Below are 20,516 nucleotides of genomic sequence, written 5' to 3'. Positions count from 1 at the left end.
ATCATTTCTTGGAAGCCCACCGTGCCTCGACGTTGACCCTAGAGTGGAGCTTAAATAAAGTTAGACCCTTGTTCCGCTCTGGAGAGTTCGAGCACATGCATTGGTATTTCTATGAATCAGACCTGTGGCGGTTCTATGTTATGGCTCTGGTTACGATACACGATGTCGGGTTGCAACTTCTCCAGCCAGTACATATTACGCTGCAGACAGCGTTCACCATTAACTATGGAAACAAGGACAAATCTGAAGAGTCAATTTGTATGTTTTGCAAAAACCATTCAAAGCGATGCGACCATTTGTTGATGTGTTTGACCATTACCTCGACCAAAGGACACGGCGAAGGCAAGAGGTATATGTTAACAGTGTCATTATAGTAAAAGAATGCCTGCGAGCGTATTATCAGGGACCAGAAAGGTATCGTTGACTACTTGATGTCATCGTTCGACGCGTCAGAGAGAGCTCGGAGTGTATCCAAAATATACAATGCTTTTGAAGAAGCTCCGTGAGTTGTCCAGGTGAAGAGACAAGCAAAAGGATTTCTGAGATTCTTAGGCTCGAGTAAAGAGGCACAGGAAGAGACGGCTGTCCGTTGATGAGTGTTAAGGGGATTGGGAAGTCAAGTCAGTGGGTAATCCTGCTGCACACAATATTACTGAATTAACCAGGACATTGTGTAATCTTTTCTCTAAAGTGTACCGCAATATGAAGCTGTCGAGAGGAAGACGGCCGTCGTGGTGGCGATGAAGCAAATTGCGTCGCATTTCGGGCCGAGACCCGAGTATCACAGTTACGTAATCGGAGTTTTGGTTTTGAAATTTAAATTGAATCTCTGTTGGATGCTTTTGGCGCCTGAATTTCTTTATGCATATCACTCTATAGCCAGATTTTTTTCTTTGTTAACATTCCTATTTCATCGTCCGTTCCACCGCACTTCTTATATCCTAGTGTTGCGGGCGTCTTTATTTCATATGCCGAAGTGGCGATACAATTGCAGCCATCCATGATCCTTCTAGTTCTGTCACTCCCTCCCAAAGAAAAATCCACCGCAGTTATGCTGTTTATGCGCTGCAAAATCATCCGTCCCTCTTTTCAACCACAAAGAGAAGAGAAAAAATGGAAAACCTCAATTCGCGTTCTGTGAGTACGGTACCTTTCCCTATGTACTCAAATAGTCTTAAGGACGTTCGATTTTCAATTTAAGGATCACGTTCTTGCTGACAAGACAATGTACTGAAACAAGCTAACAATGTCTTCGCGACGACCGCAAGAAGGAGTTCAATGGGGCGGAAGCTGAGACAGCACCTGAACCTCAAACTCTATGCATATCAGAACACATGCCGCGATCTATTTGTTCTTTGAGAACCACAGGCAGTCGCAAGGAGGACCCGGTACCCTATTGCACGCGCGAAATTCACTTCTTTCGACGTTGAATCGATGCTACCAGTTTCTATGGTATGTAAAGATGCTTCGATGCTCTTTGATACTGATCATCGGTTATCAATGGCCAAAGGTATTATGGAGCTCCGCACTGGTCAAGGTATCTGCGACTCGGATCCATGCATGACCTCGGGTTGCGAAGGCTCGCCGAACGAGTGAAGTACACCTATCGGCTTCAATACGTGGCCTGAAGTCCCTTTGACGCTCTTCTGGCTGGGCGTGGCACCGTTGGCTCTCGCCATATTCTCGGGCGCCGTGAACTGAAAAAAATGCAGCCTAATATTTAACTGGCTTCATGGCGCTGCCGTCTTTGGAGGGAGATTGTCTGACAGGTTTCGCGAGGAGCCTTCTTGCCGGTCTGTATACGCAAAATTCCTCAACATAGAAACGTTTTCTGATCTGGCCTTCTTCCAGACGGTATTCTAACTTCAGCTGAGATGAAGATGAAATTCTGCCGGGTACAACATGGTTGTAGGCAGGTGCCTTGGCTTCCTTTTCGGCTCTATGTATCACGAGGTTCTCTCCGTCTGCGCATGCCTCATCGACCACCCACCACCAATTCTCAGTCCAATTTCATTGCGTTTACTTGGTGATCAACTCGGGCACACGAGTCTCTTTGGAAATACACCGTCTCATCGCAACAGTAGCAATAGCCACGGACAGAGAGGATTCCGCAATTGGTATAGCCTCTGATTAGGGCCTGGGCATACAAGTCGGAGTCTGCTCAACTTGAACCAAGCGTGTACAGGTGCGGCTTCGAACACGCGTTGCTTTGGAAGGAATTTGAACGGCGTAAGCGCTACATGCCTGTCAGTCTAGCGCATGACTCCTTCACGCCGTCGTACCCGAACGACCAGTTCAGACATTTTGAATTTCGTTCATTTGTTTCGGTATTCCTTGCGCCGCCCCCCGCAATAACATAAACTGAATGACTGGTTGTAAGACTCGGGACGCGGAACACGGTATTCTCAACCATCAGACTTGCGTGGACGACAATCTACTCGGTAGTCTACCAAAGCACCTCTTTGCTGTTACGTTCTATTCCTGGTGCTCGCCTCCGAGCAAGCCCCAGTGGACTGTTGAGCTAATCAATTTCCAGGGAGGCCTTTGACCAACTCCGACCGGCAGAGACAGCTTCCTCGGATCCACTGCGTAGACCTCAGTTTCGGGGAAACGCTCGAAAAATACCTGGAAACGCTCGGACACCACAGAGATGGTTTGTTCTTGCTATCGATTGATCGGACCTTCTGCGGAACTTCGCGATATATTGTGGCCCTTCCCGCTTCCTAGTAGTGTATCTGTCGGCTGTGTATCCGTGCTACATCTTCAAGTTTCGACTTGAAGCACTTTTCTTATCTGATGAAACATTTTATTGCCCGAATCCACCAAGAAGGAAACAATGGCCATGGATTTCCACGATTCGGCATCTATCTTGTTGTCCTTCGCAGCACGAACGTGGCGCATCCTACCGCACCTGGTAGCTCACAGACTGGGATTATTTCCAATACGGTGTCAAAAAGAGGAAGGCAACTACCCAGCACAGCAAACTGAAATCAGCCCTCACCTCGCGCCCGTTCTGTAGAACCCGTGGAATCTCTTACATTTCCTCGCATTCTCGCACGGACCAGGGGCGTACCTGATACTAACCATAAAGTATAATTCTCCAATCTTTGACTTATGGGCAAATGACGTTTTCTGATGCTATTTCCGTTGATGCGCCGCCACGAGTCTCCGATATCTCGTGAGTACCTGACGCTTACGGCACCCGTCACCAGAGACCGCATGTGCTTTTTGGCGATATGTCCCAATCTGGCGAGATGGTAATCGATGAATCTTTATTTTTTCCTAAAGCTTGACAGCTTTCTCTAGTGGACTCCACCAGTAATGACATCGTTCAGCATCAGTGTTCGAAATCCAATCACTATCCGATGGAGCACATGATTAGCCCATGTTCCGAGTTCCGGGATATCAATTACATATCTATGGATGACGTGTGCAAGAATTAAAATCACATCAACGCTGCGGGGAGCCCTTTCTCGAATCTTATATGGACAACTACCCCTTCGGCAGTTAAACAAGGAGTGCCTTGTAAGTAACTATGGCAACCTTCAAATCTCCCAAACACTGACGACTGTTGACGTTGAAAGATCTGTGTTATCTTCAAAGAATTTGGGTTGGAGCCGTGTGATCGGAGTTACTTTGCGAAGCCCTGTTCGGCTGCTTCTGTGCACGACCCGGGTCAGAACTTGACGATAATGAGCCGAATGGTAAAAATCTCTCAGCTGCAGAGGAGCCGTGAAAAAAATAGCCATAGGATGGAGCCATACTCTGGGATATGTTTATTTGCGTAAGTTACTGGGGAAACATGCGGAGGGCGTGTTGTTATTGACAATTGTCTCTAGTGAAAACAGATACACTTTGCGGTGCAACAAGCATGACGTATTCGGGGTAACCAAAGGGTAGCCGTGGATCCGTACTGGCAAGTCCCTGCAGAGGCAAGAACATATAAAAGACTTCAAACTCGCCTTCCAATCCACTCACAACTGCACACCACACCCACCTGTCTCCTCGCTTTTAGAACCGATTAATTGCACCAATGCCTCCTGGTGAGACTACACAAATATGGGAAGTTGGAGGCTCGAAGAAGAGCTGGTCGAAAGGGGAATACTGTGTTCATTGGATTATAGTCAACGGAAGACCAACGATGTTTACCTTCGAGTGTCTTCAAGACCGTAAGTCTACCACCTGCCTTTAACGCCTCGTGACCTTGCTGACTCGCCCGTCTTGGGTCTTGGCATCATAGATAATACTTCGCCGTCTACTCGCGTGGGTGTGCCAAACGCCTGCATGGCTCCAACCTGCTGACCTAGTTTTATTAGCCCATACAGGGGAGAACCACAGCTTTTTGGACGCCCTACTATCCGAAATGATCATCATGCACGATGGGGCAATCTGCGTTGACGTCAACTATTGATGTTTGGTAAGTGCTGACGCTTTGATGGGCTAAAAATTCCTAAGTTTACGTTGATTTTAGTGTCTCGAAAGTCCCGGTGCTGAAGAAGTGTTGTATGCTGACCGTTCAACGTTACGTTCTACCCGCATGGTCCTTACTAATTGATCCTGAGTGTACCTATCTACGACGTCAAGTATGCAACATACATAGATATCCATGTCCTGTCCTGTGCCTGTCTCGCAAGTAGTGGCGCTTTTAATTTCTGCGCAGACGGCTAAACCTTGAAGTTGCCATATACACATGATAAGGCATAAGTCATCCCCTTGAAACAACTGTTGGCAGTAATGGTACACGGCGCCAATTAGAGGGACGAATATTCTTAAAGGGCCGAGAGATCAAGTCCCGGTAGACCAGGATCATGATGATGCTGAGGCCGCCAAAGTAATAACCGAATAATAACCCCCTACCGACCGCCGGATTATAAAATCCGAGGCCACCTTTTCAACCACCATCATGGCGTCCAACAGTCTACCTGCATCTAGCGCAAGCGGAGACACCATTGACGAAGTGACACTGAAGTCCCGTATTGAGAAGCAGCTCTCTGACGAGTGTACAAAATTCGAGCCCTTCGAGCAATGTATGTTCCCAGCTAGTTGTCAATTTTCTTGTTTTTTTGACCTCGTGTTTTTTTTTTGTCAAGGTGGAAATCATATGGTAAGTCCGTGGCAGCAAATGTCCCGAATTGAATTTTATTGAAACGTTTACAGACTTATATCGCACATATGAAAAAGGGACAGCAGGCAGTGTTCATTCGAGTTCAATGGTCTATCCTGAAACATGCCGGCTGCGGTATGACCTCTCCCATGGCCATGCGTTCAGAGGTATGCCGCGAATTAGGCCGAAAGTAATGCGTATTAAATTGAAATCCGTCAGGTCGCCACCTTGCGTTTTCTGAAATCCAAGACCAAGATCCCGGTTCCTGGAATCCTGTATCATGACGTTGATGCCGATAGGAAGGTCGGAGGTGAATGGATGATCATGGAATACGTAGGTCCCGGCACTTCATCATTAGGATAAGCTTATCAAGACAAACTATAGGTCGACGGCGACAACCTTTCTACAGTATGGCGAGGCCTCAATGCGAAGCAGCGCGAACAGGTCTGCCTCGCTATCGCTGATGTATGGGTGGAGATAATCAACGTAACTTTCAACTCGATTGGAAGTATTTACGAGAGGGAGAACGGGGAGTTTCATATCGGACCCATGACCCGTCTGGCGTCAAATCGAAACACTTCCATTTCCCCACCCAAGCTCGAGAAATGTGGTCCATTTCCGACGGCAAAGGACTGGCTCTTGGCGACTGCGCGACGAGATCTAGATTTTGGGCAGAAACCTCAAGATAATGACGCCCAGAGGCAACTTTTTGTCGACGCTGCAGTAGCCAATATCCAGAAGCACATCTTTCCGGATCGCCTTGAAGATTTACCCATCGTCCTCGAACACATAGACTTTGCGCCACGTAATATTCTGGTCAGTCGGGCGGACCCTACAAAGATAGTAACGATCGTAGACTGGGAAGCCTCCCGCACTGTCCCCATGTGGGCTTCAAACCCAAATTTCAGCTTTCCCCCCCTGTCGGTGACGGACGAGGAGAGGAAGCACCTTCTCACGTTGTTGACCAATCGCATAATTTCCAAGGTTCCTGCTTGGGAGAAGGCGATAGGACAGGACCTGCAGCCTCTGCGAATTTTGCATGATCGCGCGATATATAGTAATATGGATCCTAATATACTGCTCCCCGCTCCATATCTAGCGTTGTCAGCTACATATTGAGTCTAATAGATACCACTTCGTGTTCCTACTCTTAAATGTCTTAGTTGAAAATATAGTGCTTCTCTGAAAGTGAAGGCAGGTCTCCGAGTCGGTATAAGTAGGTCCTTGTATAACGCTATGGACAAGTCATCGGATCGAAGTTTCGATCGAGTAACTGTAACGGGTGCGGTAACAGGTCGGCGCCTTCGACGTCCCACGGGAAGTATTTTACTGTTATGGCCTAGTCGAAACGAACCCTAAAATACCGGTCCGCCGATACTAAGCATCAGTCTAGTCCGATTAAATACTTCAAAATCAACAAGGCAGCTCTCGTCCTTGCCGCTTCACATAGGCATTGAAGAGGACGAGGACTCTGGAGTATTCACGAGCGAATACTGGCAAGGTCGGATTCAAGGTGGGAACCTTGACGCGGTGCCTGAGAGCGAACGACGTCACTCACCAGGACGCACCCCAAAATTTAGAGGGTCAGGGAAATCATCGATTCCATTCAGATGGGCCCTAGATGTAACCAATGAGAAGGGGTGGCAGTGTCCTGTACAGTGGTACACACCAGGAAGGTTTGAACAACTTGATCGAGGAACCTCATGCATGTCATCTGCGCAGAAACGGATAATTTGTGTCAGATAACACTGGGAAAGATGCGGATAAGATAGAGCCATCGCGACTGCTGGCTCAGATTCTGTGCAGAAAAAAAGGCAATACTTAAAAGACGCATGACGTCACCAAGCAGAAATTATATACTAGAACACAACAGCGGCTGATTTAGATAGCCCAATGTACACAAGACTGATTTGGTATAGAATGAATGATGCACGAGTAGGGTACTGGAGATGATTGAAATAGTAAGAGATCTAAGAAAACTTGAATGCAGGATGGCATAACCGGATGAGCCGAGAGAAAAACACCAAGAAAAAGAAATCCTGAAGAGAAGTCTACGCCTGTTTGGGTTTCGCAACCCTCGCAGATCGTCTCGTTGGTCGGGGCGTCTCGCTCGGCGCCTGCTGCTGCGCCTTCTTACGCGAGACCGGCGCCTTTCCCTTCTCGCTCTTCGCAGGAAGAGGCGCTTCCTCCTCCCCCTCTTCGCTCCTCCTCTTCCTCGGAGAAGCGATATCCATTGGCTCTCCCTCTTCCTGAACCTCATTCACTTCATCCACCGTCTCCAGTTCTGAGAAGGGTCGCTTTTTTCTCGACCTCCCGTCAAGGGTGTCGCTTTGTACAGGCTCGCTCTCCTGCAATTCCCTCTGCTTTTCCTCGTGTGATATCATCTCCTGAGACGGTTGCAAAAGTTCTCTCCCCTCCTCCTCGGCGCGCAGCAAGACATCGCTCCTTCGTTCGAGGCGCGAGCTCTGTCGGGGGATGCCATTCTTGGTGATGGGAGGAGTAGGCGCATCAAGTTGGAGGATGTCCATCTGGCTGCTGACAATCGCCTCTCCATTGGCGTCAGTACTGGATTTCATCGAAACATCGGGCGGCATGGGTGGCTCGCTCGTGGATTCATTGTTTGCTGGAGTGGAAGAGGGGTCTTGGTCCATAGAGGCGAAATTCTTGTACATGAGGTCATAAACCGGCGTGTAAGCGGCAAACCAAGGATGCTTGTGGGAGTCGTGCATGGTCATACGTTTCGTGGGATCAGTTTCGAGCAGCGCCTGAATAAAGTGTCGAGCTGAAGGAAATCGTTGTTCATATGCCTGTGTCAGAACTGTGAATTGCATACCTTCAAGACTAAACATCTTCAAAGGCTCCCAATGGATCCATCGTTCGGCAATGCGCGTTCGGATGTCGGGCTGATTCTCATCCTCGATAAAAGGAGCGGTGCTCGTCAGCCTGCAAGAATCACTTAAATGGGGACCTAACAAACGCTTTAAGCTTACATCGAATACACGATGACCCCAACACTCCAGCTGTCCACGAGATTATCGTAGCCTTGATGGTTTTCTTGCCTGACTACCTCCGGAGCGAGGTAGCTGGGAGTACCACACATCGTCTACAGGAGGTAGATGAGTATTAAGAATGAAAAAAGCAAAGCAAACTTACGCGAAGCATCGTAAGACTGTCAACGACCTTAGCAAGACCGAAATCTGCTACTTTGACAATTGGAGGATCATGTTTGGTCAGTAGAACGTTCTACGGCGTCTTTAACATCGACAGTTCAAAGAGGAGTCAACAATACACGTACTTCCGGCTTAAGATCGCGATGAGTGACACCAAGACTATGGACGTACTGGACATATAGTGAGTTATTGGTCGAATACTTAAGTGAATCATACATACAGCGAGCGCATCGCACAACTGCCAAGTGATATGGCGAGCTAAGTCTTCCGACAAACCGTCGCGTGAAGTGATGTAGTCAAGGAGATCACCGCCTTCGACAAGCTCAAGCACGAGATCTGAATAAACTTGGTGAAACTAATGGATATACGAGGGAACCAACAATACAGACTGGTTGATCCATCCTGGTGATAATAGACGCTTTTCATCTCGCAAATGTTGGGGTGCGAAAGAGCGGTCATGATATTGATCTCTCTATTGAACTGAGTTTGCTTCGTTACAGATGTTGATCCTTGTGGGCGTTTCTCGCGGATCATCTTGATGGCAACCCATTCTCCGGTTGTACGTGACATTGCTTTGACGACAGTGGCAAAGGCACCTTTGCCAAGTTCGTGGGAAATTTCGTAGTCGACATGGACACCCTCAAGCTTGTTTCCACCAGCAACCATACGGAATATGTAGCCTTCAAAGCAAAAATCATCAAGTTTGACTTGGATGAAAGATGAAGAACATACGAAAGTCATCTTTACTGCCTGGACCTTGTGGCATGACCATACCAAACGCGATTTCATTCCCATCATGAAGTAGACGCTGGCGTCCTCTCCCAATCTTGGAACCCTTTATCTAGGGGAATGAATGATATGAACCTCAGACGCGTTCTAAAACGATTGACTTACAAATGTACCATTGGTCGATTTGTCCACGACGGTAACAGTAGCAGTCTCGTTGTTGCTGACACCATCCCATACTATGTCACAGTGGTGATTGCCTTTCACGAGAAGATGAGCGACTGGATGCGGCAGAAGCTAAAAGTATACTCACTGACTTTGACACCCGGAAGAACAAAGGTACTCGTTGGACTACGTCCAATGTGAACGGTGGGAACGGTCTTGGGGAAATCTATGCGAGTGTTGTTGGCGTTGCAGGGTTGGAGGATGCCCCATAGGTTGCTATCTACAGGATTCGCCTGCGAAGGCTGTTGAGTCGACTGAGTAGCCTGCTGTGTCTGTTCCTCGTCGTAGTCGTAGGCGTAGTCGTTCTCCATTGTCGTGTGCAAGAATGTGGCGGAGTAGTGGTGGTGGTAGAGAAAAGAGAATGGGAGACTTTTTATACGTGCAGGGTAGGATTCCCCGTTCGGTATGTGTTTGTTTAATTTGGGTTCCTTTTTGCGTCTTCGCCGATCGTAGGACAAGAAACCGAAAATGGGTGGCAAGGAGGCCACCTCGAGGAAATTGTCCAGGCGCCCTAGACTCTGAGCGCGTCGCCGGCGCAAAGAGTATTCGACGCGTAATTCTCAACTGCGGCAGCGTACCCAATATCGATGCGATTCTCTGCTGTCTCGTACGCGAGAACAAGGGGAATAAGCAAGAGCAATTTACATCTGAGCTAGGGAGAACGACCGTGACTGTCGCATGTCACGAGCGTCACTGACGTGACGTGACAAGCCCTTTCAACGAATGTCACCCCTTGTTCTTGGATCTGCACCTTGCTATCGAACCTTTGTACGTCTTTCTACGTTTCATTCATAACGTTGAAACGGGACTGTATTATTGAACGGAAAATCTAACATAGGATTACAAGGATATCGTGCTTTTTTTATTGAACGTTGCCATTGGATACGGTACGTACAATTCAAGAGCCCTTCGCAGCAGTAATAACACTCATGCATAGATAATGCCTGACTGGGTCCATTTCCCACAAGAGCTTATCGATGCGATCGTCAACGAGGTGCACAACTCTCGTGATCTCAAATCGTGCTCTCTTGTCAGCCGCAGCTTCTCTTCGCGGACCCGTGCTCTCCTCTTTCACCGAATCAACCTAAGAGCTATCAGATACGTCGAAAATTTCGTTTTTACAAAATTCCACGAGATTTGTCTCTCGTCACCGCAGTTATCTGCCAGTGTCAAGATCTTGGGTATATCCAAGTACGGTAAAATATCACGGTCGACCCCACCGCCGGCTGGTGGTATCCTTGACCTCATAATTCAATCTTTGCCGAATCTGGGCGTCATTACACTACTTGACGTCCGCATGGATTATTTTCTTGATGGTTCACTTGCGTGTCTTTCCTCATATTCATTTCTCGGAATTCACCTCAATGATGTCGTCTTTGACAATATAGATCAGCTCTACGAACTTATCTCCGGATCGCCACAGCTTAAATCCCTGATCTTGTCCCGGAGTGTTTTAGTTTTCAATGAGGAAAGCCAGCGCTCGGCAGCGTATCTTGCATCACCTCAAGTTGAGGACCTAGTTCTCAAATATGATGATAATCCGGCTCATCGAGTTGGCTCGGGAATCCTCGAAAGCATATTCCGACAAGGAGGCTGTCCATTCTCTTTGGAGCGAGTGAGACGTCTTACGATCAACGTTGGCCACCATCACAAGGTCGATTTTGATCGCGCTAACGCCATTCTTGCTGCTACGTCACAGACTCTTCAGGAGCTGACTGTGGTTCTTAACCGTAAGTGCCATGTCAATACCCGGCACCTCTTCATTAATGCAGTTTCAGCGTTTTCCTACTGGCCTCATTTTCGTCCCGAGTCGCCTTTGCATATCCTTTGCTTTGGCTCGACACGAAAAATACTCTTCTCATTCATTCATGGTTTTGACACAACGGTAAACCTCTGGTGGTGTATCCGCAACCTTATTCACATTCGAGACAAAGTCGGACAGTCAACTATCGAAGAGCTGGCTTTCGAAATAGTAGCGGATGACGTGGCTGTAGCTATCAAGGAGTGGGCGGAGCTGGATGAATTACTATCCAACCCTCCATTTTCCGATACGTTCCGACGTCTCCGCGTTACTATTATACAACATCCTGATCTGGATCCCACAGCTGAGGCACAGAGGGCAGACTTTGGGTCTTTCTTTCCATCTTTGAGCCAAAAAGGAGGAGTCAGCTTTAGCTTGGGTAAGATTTATGACATTTTTATTTGTGCAACTGTTGAAGCTAGGCTTTTGTGATAGACTATAGCGAATGGAAGCAGTTCTTCAAGTATAGAGAGGATTGGCGTCGGTCCGACTGGTATTCTGCTTTGGGCTTCAAATCTATGACCAAAGTAGCCTTCTATCACTAGAAATTTTACTGATTCTGAATTTTTGGAAGATTTGCGCCAGTTACATTCAAAAACGTGTACGTAATGATTGACGAATGAAATCGATAGTGTTACCGTATAATGCCAATGAATGTTAACGCGTCAGCGGCGCAGCTCTTCCTTGTTCACCATCAGCACCATCCGAACTTTACTTGACCGCTAGTATCGAATTAACTGGTACAGAGCGTTCGAGGGAAACTTCTCTGGTTTCTGGGCCATTCGAAGTCCTGACGAAGTACTGCTATCATTTCTCGACGGTAACAGTGCTTCCCGTGTCCCAGCCGCTTATCCGGCATCCGTCCCGCCAGTCCCACCTGTCAACTGTTCTTCTGGTGCTGCAGTTTCTTCAGAGTATATTGAAACCGGATCGCCTAGGCCCCCTTTCCTTGCCGCCACTGAAACTAGTGCTGACTACTGTGAAGCCCACAGTTAGCGGAGCGCACACTCAGACACAGTGTGAGCGCTCTCTACCTAAAGGCTGCTATGTTGAATGTTCTCTGCAGCATCGACTGTCCTTACGGACGATAACGTCTTGCAGTGGTTCTGCATTGGAGTTCCAATTCACCTTGCGTGCGAAAGATCAGTGCCATGAATTGGAAAAAGACTTACTCACTTTTACGAAGCCTTTACATGTATGACGTTAAGACCATTCAACAGATGGGACTGCGCCACGCCGGGGGTTTTGTACCTCCGAGCTTCAACACTACTGGCAACAATTCACTCCTCGGAGACGGACCGCGCCGTGTAGTATGTCCTTAACCGTCCAGGTCCATCGCCCCAAGATATCACCATGTCATGCTGTGTTAAATTGATATCCGTTTCCTTCACATTCCTGCTCATCCAGGGTTAGACGAGAGCCCCAGGAGGAGAACTATTCATTCATTGGTTATAGAAGATCAGAAAGATGAATCTGCAAATCTCTTTGAGGAGCGGACGCTTCGGCTATATCCTGCGATTGTCTTTGGTAGGCTCATCAAAGCAACCAAGGTGACTAACCAAAATCAGAAATTATATTCCTTGATTCGCGTCTTTTCAAAGATCGGCGGGTATACACTCTTTAGCCGGGTTCTGTTTCTCATATATTCTGGAAGGATGGCACCGTGATCAAGAGCTCGGTGTTGTGACATTGGCTCATCACCAAAAATATTTTATTCAAAGCTACAAAGGGCTAAATATCAAACCCTTTGAAGCTGTCAAAGGGTAAAAACTCACCCAACACATCTAGGGAACACTGCATAAGACCCTTGATACTTAGCTTTGCGTAAATGGGAATCGTGTTCGTATGGTATGTCACAGGTTGTCATTAACCTCGACTGTCAGATGACCCTGGTAGCCCTAGAGATACAAAGAACAGTTCATCAGCCGTATTCAGTTCTAGATGGGCGCGACTCACTGTGGTCATACAATAGTCTTTGGCGTATATTATACCCACCCTCGTCAGGCTCGCAAGGATACAGGCGATGCCCGCGCGACTAGACTTGCGTGCATAGAAGCACCAAATAATAGGCAAGAGTAAACGTTTTTGGATCCATCAGTTGACCATCAGCTAGCCGCACTACGTCTCCCAACAAAAGCTTCCCTCATGGACAGCTTCTCGAGCCTTCTCCGCATCAACGTATATCCGGTCATGACCCCCCAGGTTGTATAGACCGGCATATTCGACGGCAAGGATGTTGAACGAATCGAAAAACTACTGACGCCCGGGTGCATTTCATCACCTCCCAGGGACCGTACTGGGTATTGATACGCGTTCCCTATGATAGCACCTCATGCGCATGAGCATCGGTCCCCCATCCGCGGAGGGAAAGACGGCGACTATGCCCCCCGAACGCTTTAATATACTTTGTAACAACGTTCATATCTGTGGCCGTCGAATATCGCTAAATCTCCAAAATTACAGATCCTCTAAATTGCGTATGCTGTTTTGGCAACATCCACAACTAGTATGAAGCCTCAGAGGGGAAAGGACGAGGACGAGCATTCGCTTAGTTGGAAGATAATGTCAGCGGCGACTTGTGCTAGACGCGCTAGAGAACCAATACAGCAAGGCCAGAATGCGGTGTCGATAAACCAAAATTGGGTCCGTCCACGAGCCAATAGATTTCCAGTCACATTCCCATGAATGGGTATACCCGCTCCATTGCAGGGCATCATAAGCGATCTGGTAGAACGGTAAGCGGGAGTAAGTCAGGCCTGGAAGTCGACATACACGAATGGGAGGAGGTGAAGTTGCACCAATATCAATGATCGTGCACAATCGAACCACGATCTCTCATAGTTTGGTCCGGAAACAAACAGGTTGCAGTGACCTAGACACTCGATGGTCAACAATTGATACGAAATCCAAAATGCGAGCACCATGCATACTTAAATGCCAAATGGCAGTAAGGTTAAGGTCTTTGTCAAGTAGCTCCATAAAGTATACTCTTTGACATTGACTTTATGTTCTGCTCTGTCAGCGAGCACGTCGCAAAGCTGAAAGGCATGAAGGACGAAGGACGAAGAATGAAACCTCAATAATATGCGCCCTCGGTGAGGTAATGATTTCGGTCAGCATTTGCATGGAGGTCCTTCGAATAAAACTGCAAAAGAAAGATAAGCGAATCATAAATTCTCGATAGCATATATGCAGCTGCCATACTACCTCCAGACATACTGCAGTCATCACGGATATTCCAGTCATCGGTGGTGCAGAAAAGTGTCGGACAGGCGGGTGACGTTCCTCGATATCGTGTTATGGAATTAACCGCCAGCGAGAAGCAAGCACGGTAAGTGGAAGAATATTCGTACTTTTCTTGACATCGTTGTTGCAGTAAGGGAAAGCAAGACACCGTGGGAAAACCCTCCAAATCAGGACTTGGTATAACGTCGGTCAGGCCGCTTCTCTCAAGGCTCCGTATCTTCTTCAAGGTATCTATAAATCTAATTTTTATGTAGGGCGTTGGTCCCCCTGGGCTCTGACCGACATGTATAATCCTTCAACGCATTTATTTTTTTTGTGGTTCCTGTGACAGTATCAAACCCGTGCGACATCTCCAGTTGGCACCTAGTGGATATCACAGCGGCACGGTATTGTTAATGTCCGTGACATTTTTTCTGGCAGTGGCACAGAACCCCGGTGTTCCTTGTGGGAACCATATACCGGTTTTTTAAACTCTAAACTCTTCAATCATGAGACCAAGACTGGCAGTATGGTCTGCTACGCCAAGCGAAATTGTTCCGCTATCTAATCACCTCCCACCCTTCACCGAAGTAGTCTTTGAGTTCGTCCGCTACGATGGAAGGACCTGGAAGGCTCACAGGAAAGGTAGTCATCATTACAGGCAACACTTTTCTCGTTACAATCATGTCGTTGTGACACTGACAGTCGTTTTTTAGGAGCCGCTATGGGTCTCGGAAGAACGATATGTACGCGACATGTCAAAGAAGGAGCTGGTGTCATGTTCATGGACATCGACGCCCAGGCAGGCGAAGCCGAGGCGTCCAAAAACCCCGAAATGACCGTCTTGGTGAAGAGCGATGTCCGTTTGATCACCGATTGGGAAAAGGCGAGCGCCGTTGTGCTACAGAGATTTGGAAATATTGATATCGTCATACTGCTGAACCTTGATAACGAATTGATCATTTATATCCGTATAGAACAGCGCTGGAGTACAGGCCAAGGAGAAGGAAATAACCGTTAGTAATAACTCTTGCTTGAGTGAAATAACTCTTGATATCGAGCTCATACAGTTACTACACCTGGTATCGGAGGAGACGTATGATGATCTCTTCAGCGCCTTGCTCCAAACAGCCCACACGCTTCTGATTTAAAACCTCCTACAGCCTATACATATCTGGGCCAAAGTCATTATCCCCATTTTCTTAAGGCAGGGAAGCAGTGTCATCATCAACATGACTAGGTATCCCTTATTCATGGTTGCGTTCGTATGAATTTCTTCCCGTATTTCTTCCCAGCACCGGTGGTCCCCGCCCAAGACCAAATTACGCCATATAGAACGCGACAAAAGGTGCCGTGAATCTGTTTACCAAAACCATGACCCTCGAATACGCTCCGGCTCTAGCGATCAACTCCATGTAGATACCTCACGTCACAGCTCGTTATAACTGAAACACCTCCAAAGTTGCAAGCGACAACTCGGTGCGAAAGAAGACACACTGGAGAACCGTGCGCCCTTCCTGCAGAGTGCGTGTTAAACACGATTATATATCGCATAGGTTATTAACTCACGAACCTGCAACTATCCTCATGAACCGTCTCTGTGATCCAGAAGATATTTCCAGCATGGCGATATCATTTTTAGCTTCTGACGAAGCTTCCTTCATTACAGGGATGATCTACGAGGTTGACGGTAGTCGGTGTATTTTTCTCCTTTCTCCCTGGGGTTCGCTAATTCGTCCCCTTTTAGCGATAGGCACGGGGGTTCATGTAATATCGTCAGGTCAGTTGAACTATGCTGCATTATGCGCTCCATTTTATACTGTCTATACCGAAAGTGTACATACCACTCAGAATCCACCATAGGTTCTGTTCCATGAAGGGTCATTTCAGTCACGTCAATACATATTACTTCGTACTGAATTAATTACCGAGAACGCTGAATATATCAGCGATCCCATAGGAAGGAGGGCCTGGGTCATGGCGTTATGTAAATTGAATGATACTATTACAATTCCTCTACGACGCTGCATCTCTCCGGTTAAAATAGTTCATTGACAGGTATGTCTAGAACCGAATGAAGAAGAATAATCGTAAAGATGTAGTCCTATGCACGGAAAAAAAGATGATGAAAGAATATACATACACACTCTCAGAACCTATCCTGGCTTGAGGGCTGCACCAATCGTACCACACCTCTGGCACCGGACGATGATTCATCCGAATCATCATCCCTCCTCTGCACCAAGCTTACACTCTCCTCCCTGTCTATATCCTGATCGCCCCTGGGATACTTCTTCGATGTCCGTCCCCTCGTTCCATTCTCATCTACCTCATCCCCGTCCCAACTCCGCGCCGAATCAGTGACACTCGGGAAGCTCAACAAGGTCGCGGTACTTGGACTATTATCGCCCCCAAATATATCACGCGAGTCCACTCTCTGTTGGCCAGGACGCGCGAGTCGGGGATTCATCGATGGTGGCGCACTTTGCACCGCATGCTCGTGTGTATAGCTTGGCGGCACCATCACCGACTGTTCTCGCAAACTATTGTATGAGGTAGGGCTCTCTGCGAGGAGATCAGGTTTGTTGTCGATGATGGTCTCGAGTGGCCGTGTCCGTACAGTAGGCGGATATCCGCTCCCGCTCCCACCTCCTGGCATTACTATCCCTGGAATGCCGAGAGCTAGTCGATGCTCATGCGTAGCTGCGTGATCATCACGCTGACCGTTCCCGGTAGGATGATACTGATGTATGAGATCTTGGCTGCCAAATTTGATCGTAGGTCGTTTATTCATTATTTGAGAATCTGTCAAGGAGGGCGTCTTTATTGATGAATCATCGTCTCCCCTCGTTGCGCCAGCTCCAGATGACTGGGAATCGCCTGTGTTCGCTCGAGGGACTGGGGCATCATACAATTGATGCCGCTTGAACCCTGATAGATAATCAAGAGCCGTATTTGGTGTCGTATTATTGGCTTCTGGCCACTCCCGACGTCGTTCGGGATCGTAAGGAGCCGCAGCGCCAGGAGGCCTTGATCGATATGACGAAGCACGAGTGGCTTCACTGACGCGTCTGGCACTCCTGGCTCGAATGATGCTGCCCATAGCACCGAAGGAGCCTCGTAAGGCGTCCATACCCGGATCCTCGATACCAATTGCCCCCTTTTCTTCCACCTCTGTTTGTGACCGTGCGGCTTGGAGAAGGAGAGTAGAGCGCCGGTCCAGTTTCGAGAGATGAGTGGGGTCCACTTTGGACATCTGGAGGATGGTGATGCCTATGCAGATGACAAGGAAGCCCATGACAATTGTGATAATCTCGGACGCGCTGGAATCAAGACCTTGGAATAGTACCTAAGAAGACAACATCGGAAAAGTGACCAAGGAAGGTCTAGTCGGATCTTACCACAGTTGTCACCATCGAAAAAAAGGTGACTAGGGGGGGAAAATAAGCATGGAAGTATCGAATATTTGAGACTAATACAAGCTTACATATGACATAATATGTCGGCGTCACTGGAGAGTATGTGAGTACGTTGATATTTCGAAAGAAAGACGCATACCCATAGCTAGATACACTTCGTGAGCCAACTATAGAATTGAGCAAGAGAAAACGAACCAGTGTTGAAAAGCGCCAGCGCCTTATTTAAATAGTACACTTCTGTAACTGTAGAACCACTGTGTCAGTGTTCCAGAAGGTAGAGCAAAACGCGTACTTAAAGTTATCGCGACGAACGCTATTAGAAAGTACATGAACCAGTGCTTGAACTGGTTATCGCCTTTTGCTGTCTGAACGATGGCTGCGCCGACACCGGTGGTGACGCTGACACTAATGCCGCCAATCATACTGCATACAAAAATGTACCAAAGCATGCTCTTAGTGCCATATCTGTCGAAGTGTCAGGACAACACGCGTGAAAAAATAGAGCGCGCGTACTTTGGTGCAAAGAAAAAGATGATGACAAGCGATGCCGCTATTAAAACGGAGATGTAGACAAGAAAGCCTGGGGCCAAAAAAAGCTTCTGAAACTCTGTTATTTGACCAACGAGATCTTCCTTGGGACCTGCATAATACGCTATTAAGATCGTACATGAAGGAAAGAAACGTGACGCACCATTAAGGGCAATAACGACAGACCCAAGCTGAATGACATCAGAGATGATCCAGACGTGAAAGATACGTATGACACACTATGCATAGAGCACATCCCAGCCAACCGAATATCGTCAACGTTTCTTTGAGGAATATAGATGATAGAATTGCGCATATAACGACAGAAAGTGCACCGAGGGGTGTCTGTAGGGTTAACAAGTTTGGTTGCACTGCCCTGCTGCGGAGGATAAAAATAAGGACTGACCACAACGATGGCCTCAATGAAAGCATAGGCTTGGGGTCAGAAGAAATTAGTTATGTGGGAGATGAAGGAGAAACGGAGACGCACCTGCAGAATTGCAGAGCTCGCCCATTATCATCACTACCGGACGCTACTAGTCAATGTATGCACTAGGACCGCGAGACGAGACACTTACTCGTCATCCCAATCCACCATAGTGGCTAGGAGAAGAGATGAGCACACGACGAAAATGAGAAACGAACGAATAATGCTCGCCGACTTGAGATATGCCACACCCTCTCCCGCTACACCGCCCGCCTGCGAGCGCAAGAGACCCTTCTTCTTGAAGACAAAGCTGGATCCTATCAGAAAGCCACTGACGACGGCAAGGATAATCCCAACGACCTGAGGATAATATGAACATGTGGTACGATTCTAGCGATCACTGAACTAGGACCTTGAGATTAGAACTGGTCGAAGAGGAGCTCGACACCGACGACGTCGCAGACGCCGTCGCCGATGAGGTCGACGACGCAGATATGGAGGATGACATTAATTGGTGAACGTCGGGATGGTGAGAGTCGACGTTGAAGCTTGGTAACCGCGATCATCAGGCTTGGCCAGGTCCGTCATCTCGGATTAGGCTCATCTGGCACTGCTCTGCCCGCCAATCTCTTTTATTAGCGACTTGGTACAGTGCCTGCTAACAGCGGCGACGTCAGCGATATGGTACTCTAGATCTGGTTTCGGTTGCTCAAGTAGGATTGCAGATGGAGCAGGAGTGCACATGGTTTTTTTTGCCTTTTGTCTTCTATCATTCCTTGCTGACATGCATTTTGCGAGGACCTGTTTCAGGAAAAAGTTTCTCTACATCCAACGAACGTAGCAACAACGTTGTCCCCTAAGCCGGCTTTCTTTGTCCGGATTTCCAACAGTGCTGCGGTCACAGCCTGGGCGGACATTACCAAGGGCATTGCACAGTGGCGAAGTTGAGGGTAACTTTACCCTGGCTCTGTGCCGAAGCCGACTGCTCTGTCCTCAGCTGTCTTCCCAGCACGTCTTGGCTGACCTTGATCCCGAGTAAATAATAACTGATGGAATAACTCGTGATGACCGTCGATTCTCCCACCGACTGTAGACGTGCAAATGGTTCTTCCTTGCTCCAGGACCCGCCTATCCGCCTTAATACCGACATTACCGTGATGGCAACTAAATGAAGGCTTTCATTGTCTGGAAAAGCATATCACAAGCTCGTGCCACATCAATAAACCATCCGAAAGCAGCGCACCCATTTAATTTTTCGTGAGTAGATACAGACATCTCTGGACTGGGGTATACGTTACTCGCCTTGTGAACAAGCGTCTGTTTCCTAACCTGTGCTGTATAACAAAACTAAGTTTCAAGCCACGCTACCCCACCTCTTCGTTGCTATTCTGGTCCATCCTAATTGGTATTAACATTGGAAGAAGACAAGTATCGCCGAGTTCTATTCAACTTCCTCTACAAATTCGCCACCCGAATCATTGGCTAACCTAACCCAAAAATCTAAAGCATCTTAAGGTCCCTGCTGTAATCACTTGACAATCGGACTACCCGCGGGTGAACCCGCCAGAGAATAAACATCTGTTTTAGGCCATCTGATATTCTACGGTAAACCTGCGTCGAGACCTGCCGATGTAGGCAGGCCGTTTGCTTCGGATACTTTGCCACCTCAGCTCTTTCTTTCAGCCACATGCAAGTTAATGGTAGGTCCTGGGGTTAGGTCCAGGATCGACGGACCGTCCACAACGTGGGTTATTCTTCTGCCAGTGCTCTCACGCGTTAAAACCCAAAAATGACAGGTCCTTTCCCTGAGCGGAGAGAGACATTCGAGCGTAGTGCAACCGCGTCCTTAACTTCCATAATAATGGTTGCGTCTTTGATCGAAGAGAAGGTA

At 47.8% G+C, this 20,516-nt stretch overlaps 9 protein-coding genes across 9 annotated transcripts; 6 read left to right on the top strand and 3 right to left on the bottom strand.

Annotated features, from left to right (window-relative positions):
• Window positions 1-1,902: 1,902 nt before the first annotated feature.
• On the top strand, window positions 1,903-2,675 carry BT62DRAFT_1013734 (uncharacterized protein; the record flags this gene model as incomplete). Its single annotated transcript, XM_043178105.1, has 4 exons — window positions 1,903-2,117; window positions 2,177-2,327; window positions 2,381-2,484; window positions 2,537-2,675. 4 exons carry the CDS (start codon window positions 1,903-1,905, stop codon window positions 2,673-2,675), a joined length of 609 nt encoding a protein of 202 aa, XP_043033086.1.
• Window positions 2,676-3,150: 475 nt separating this feature from the next.
• On the top strand, window positions 3,151-3,900 carry BT62DRAFT_1013733 (uncharacterized protein; the record flags this gene model as incomplete). The annotated part of the gene is made up of 5 exons (XM_043178104.1): window positions 3,151-3,257; window positions 3,320-3,428; window positions 3,508-3,525; window positions 3,585-3,784; window positions 3,840-3,900. 5 exons carry the CDS (start codon window positions 3,151-3,153, stop codon window positions 3,898-3,900), a joined length of 495 nt encoding a protein of 164 aa, XP_043033085.1.
• Window positions 3,901-4,033: 133 nt separating this feature from the next.
• Window positions 4,034-4,628, top strand: BT62DRAFT_1081469 (uncharacterized protein; the record flags this gene model as incomplete). The annotated part of the gene is made up of 4 exons (XM_043179671.1): window positions 4,034-4,169; window positions 4,241-4,267; window positions 4,317-4,417; window positions 4,472-4,628. 3 exons carry the CDS (start codon window positions 4,034-4,036, stop codon window positions 4,409-4,411), a joined length of 258 nt encoding a protein of 85 aa, XP_043033084.1. The 3' UTR covers window positions 4,412-4,417; window positions 4,472-4,628.
• A 275-nt stretch (window positions 4,629-4,903) lies between these two features.
• BT62DRAFT_1081468 (uncharacterized protein) lies at window positions 4,904-6,463 on the top strand (the record flags this gene model as incomplete). The annotated part of the gene is made up of 6 exons (XM_043179670.1): window positions 4,904-5,027; window positions 5,091-5,104; window positions 5,158-5,271; window positions 5,324-5,437; window positions 5,489-6,161; window positions 6,303-6,463. 6 exons carry the CDS (start codon window positions 4,904-4,906, stop codon window positions 6,461-6,463), a joined length of 1,200 nt encoding a protein of 399 aa, XP_043033083.1.
• Window positions 6,464-6,681: 218 nt separating this feature from the next.
• Window positions 6,682-9,913, bottom strand: BT62DRAFT_938805 (kinase-like protein). The gene is made up of 11 exons (XM_043187605.1): window positions 9,314-9,913; window positions 9,169-9,260; window positions 9,007-9,115; window positions 8,664-8,954; window positions 8,495-8,610; window positions 8,400-8,444; window positions 8,258-8,347; window positions 8,095-8,207; window positions 7,938-8,047; window positions 6,774-7,886; window positions 6,682-6,721 (listed from the first exon to the last, which is right to left on the bottom strand). The coding sequence occupies exons 1-10, from the start codon at window positions 9,534-9,536 to the stop codon at window positions 7,156-7,158; spliced, it is 1,920 nt and encodes a 639-aa protein (XP_043033082.1). The 5' UTR covers window positions 9,537-9,913; the 3' UTR covers window positions 6,682-6,721; window positions 6,774-7,155.
• Window positions 9,914-9,935: 22 nt separating this feature from the next.
• On the top strand, window positions 9,936-11,698 carry BT62DRAFT_938804 (uncharacterized protein). The gene is made up of 5 exons (XM_043187604.1): window positions 9,936-9,993; window positions 10,064-10,112; window positions 10,163-10,955; window positions 11,004-11,405; window positions 11,462-11,698. The coding sequence occupies exons 3-5, from the start codon at window positions 10,166-10,168 to the stop codon at window positions 11,569-11,571; spliced, it is 1,302 nt and encodes a 433-aa protein (XP_043033081.1). The 5' UTR covers window positions 9,936-9,993; window positions 10,064-10,112; window positions 10,163-10,165; the 3' UTR covers window positions 11,572-11,698.
• A 1,722-nt stretch (window positions 11,699-13,420) lies between these two features.
• On the bottom strand, window positions 13,421-14,168 carry BT62DRAFT_696997 (uncharacterized protein). Its single transcript, XM_043181915.1, has 3 exons — window positions 13,957-14,168; window positions 13,799-13,898; window positions 13,421-13,750 (listed from the first exon to the last, which is right to left on the bottom strand). The coding sequence occupies exons 1-3, from the start codon at window positions 14,003-14,005 to the stop codon at window positions 13,543-13,545; spliced, it is 357 nt and encodes a 118-aa protein (XP_043033080.1). The 5' UTR covers window positions 14,006-14,168; the 3' UTR covers window positions 13,421-13,542.
• Window positions 14,169-14,753: 585 nt separating this feature from the next.
• On the top strand, window positions 14,754-15,477 carry BT62DRAFT_696802 (uncharacterized protein). The gene is made up of 3 exons (XM_043181913.1): window positions 14,754-14,912; window positions 14,968-15,267; window positions 15,322-15,477. Exons 1-3 carry the CDS (start codon window positions 14,867-14,869, stop codon window positions 15,351-15,353), a joined length of 378 nt encoding a protein of 125 aa, XP_043033079.1. The 5' UTR covers window positions 14,754-14,866; the 3' UTR covers window positions 15,354-15,477.
• Window positions 15,478-16,257: 780 nt separating this feature from the next.
• BT62DRAFT_696651 (DUF803-domain-containing protein) lies at window positions 16,258-19,337 on the bottom strand. The gene is made up of 14 exons (XM_043181912.1): window positions 19,038-19,337; window positions 18,857-18,985; window positions 18,777-18,801; window positions 18,689-18,721; window positions 18,605-18,633; window positions 18,439-18,543; window positions 18,362-18,389; window positions 18,184-18,310; window positions 17,963-18,135; window positions 17,866-17,913; window positions 17,810-17,815; window positions 17,739-17,762; window positions 17,653-17,681; window positions 16,258-17,600 (listed from the first exon to the last, which is right to left on the bottom strand). The coding sequence occupies exons 1-14, from the start codon at window positions 19,131-19,133 to the stop codon at window positions 16,401-16,403; spliced, it is 2,052 nt and encodes a 683-aa protein (XP_043033078.1). The 5' UTR covers window positions 19,134-19,337; the 3' UTR covers window positions 16,258-16,400.
• Between the last annotated feature and the right edge of the window lie 1,179 nt (window positions 19,338-20,516).

This window comes from Guyanagaster necrorhizus (genome assembly GCF_019112545.1).
Source record: "Guyanagaster necrorhizus MCA 3950 unplaced genomic scaffold BT62scaffold_67, whole genome shotgun sequence".
In the NCBI taxonomy this organism is placed as follows: Eukaryota; Fungi; Basidiomycota; class Agaricomycetes; order Agaricales; family Physalacriaceae; genus Guyanagaster; species Guyanagaster necrorhizus.
The sequence above is the reverse complement of the archived record's forward strand: the minus strand, read 5'-3'. Positions and strand labels throughout refer to the sequence as shown.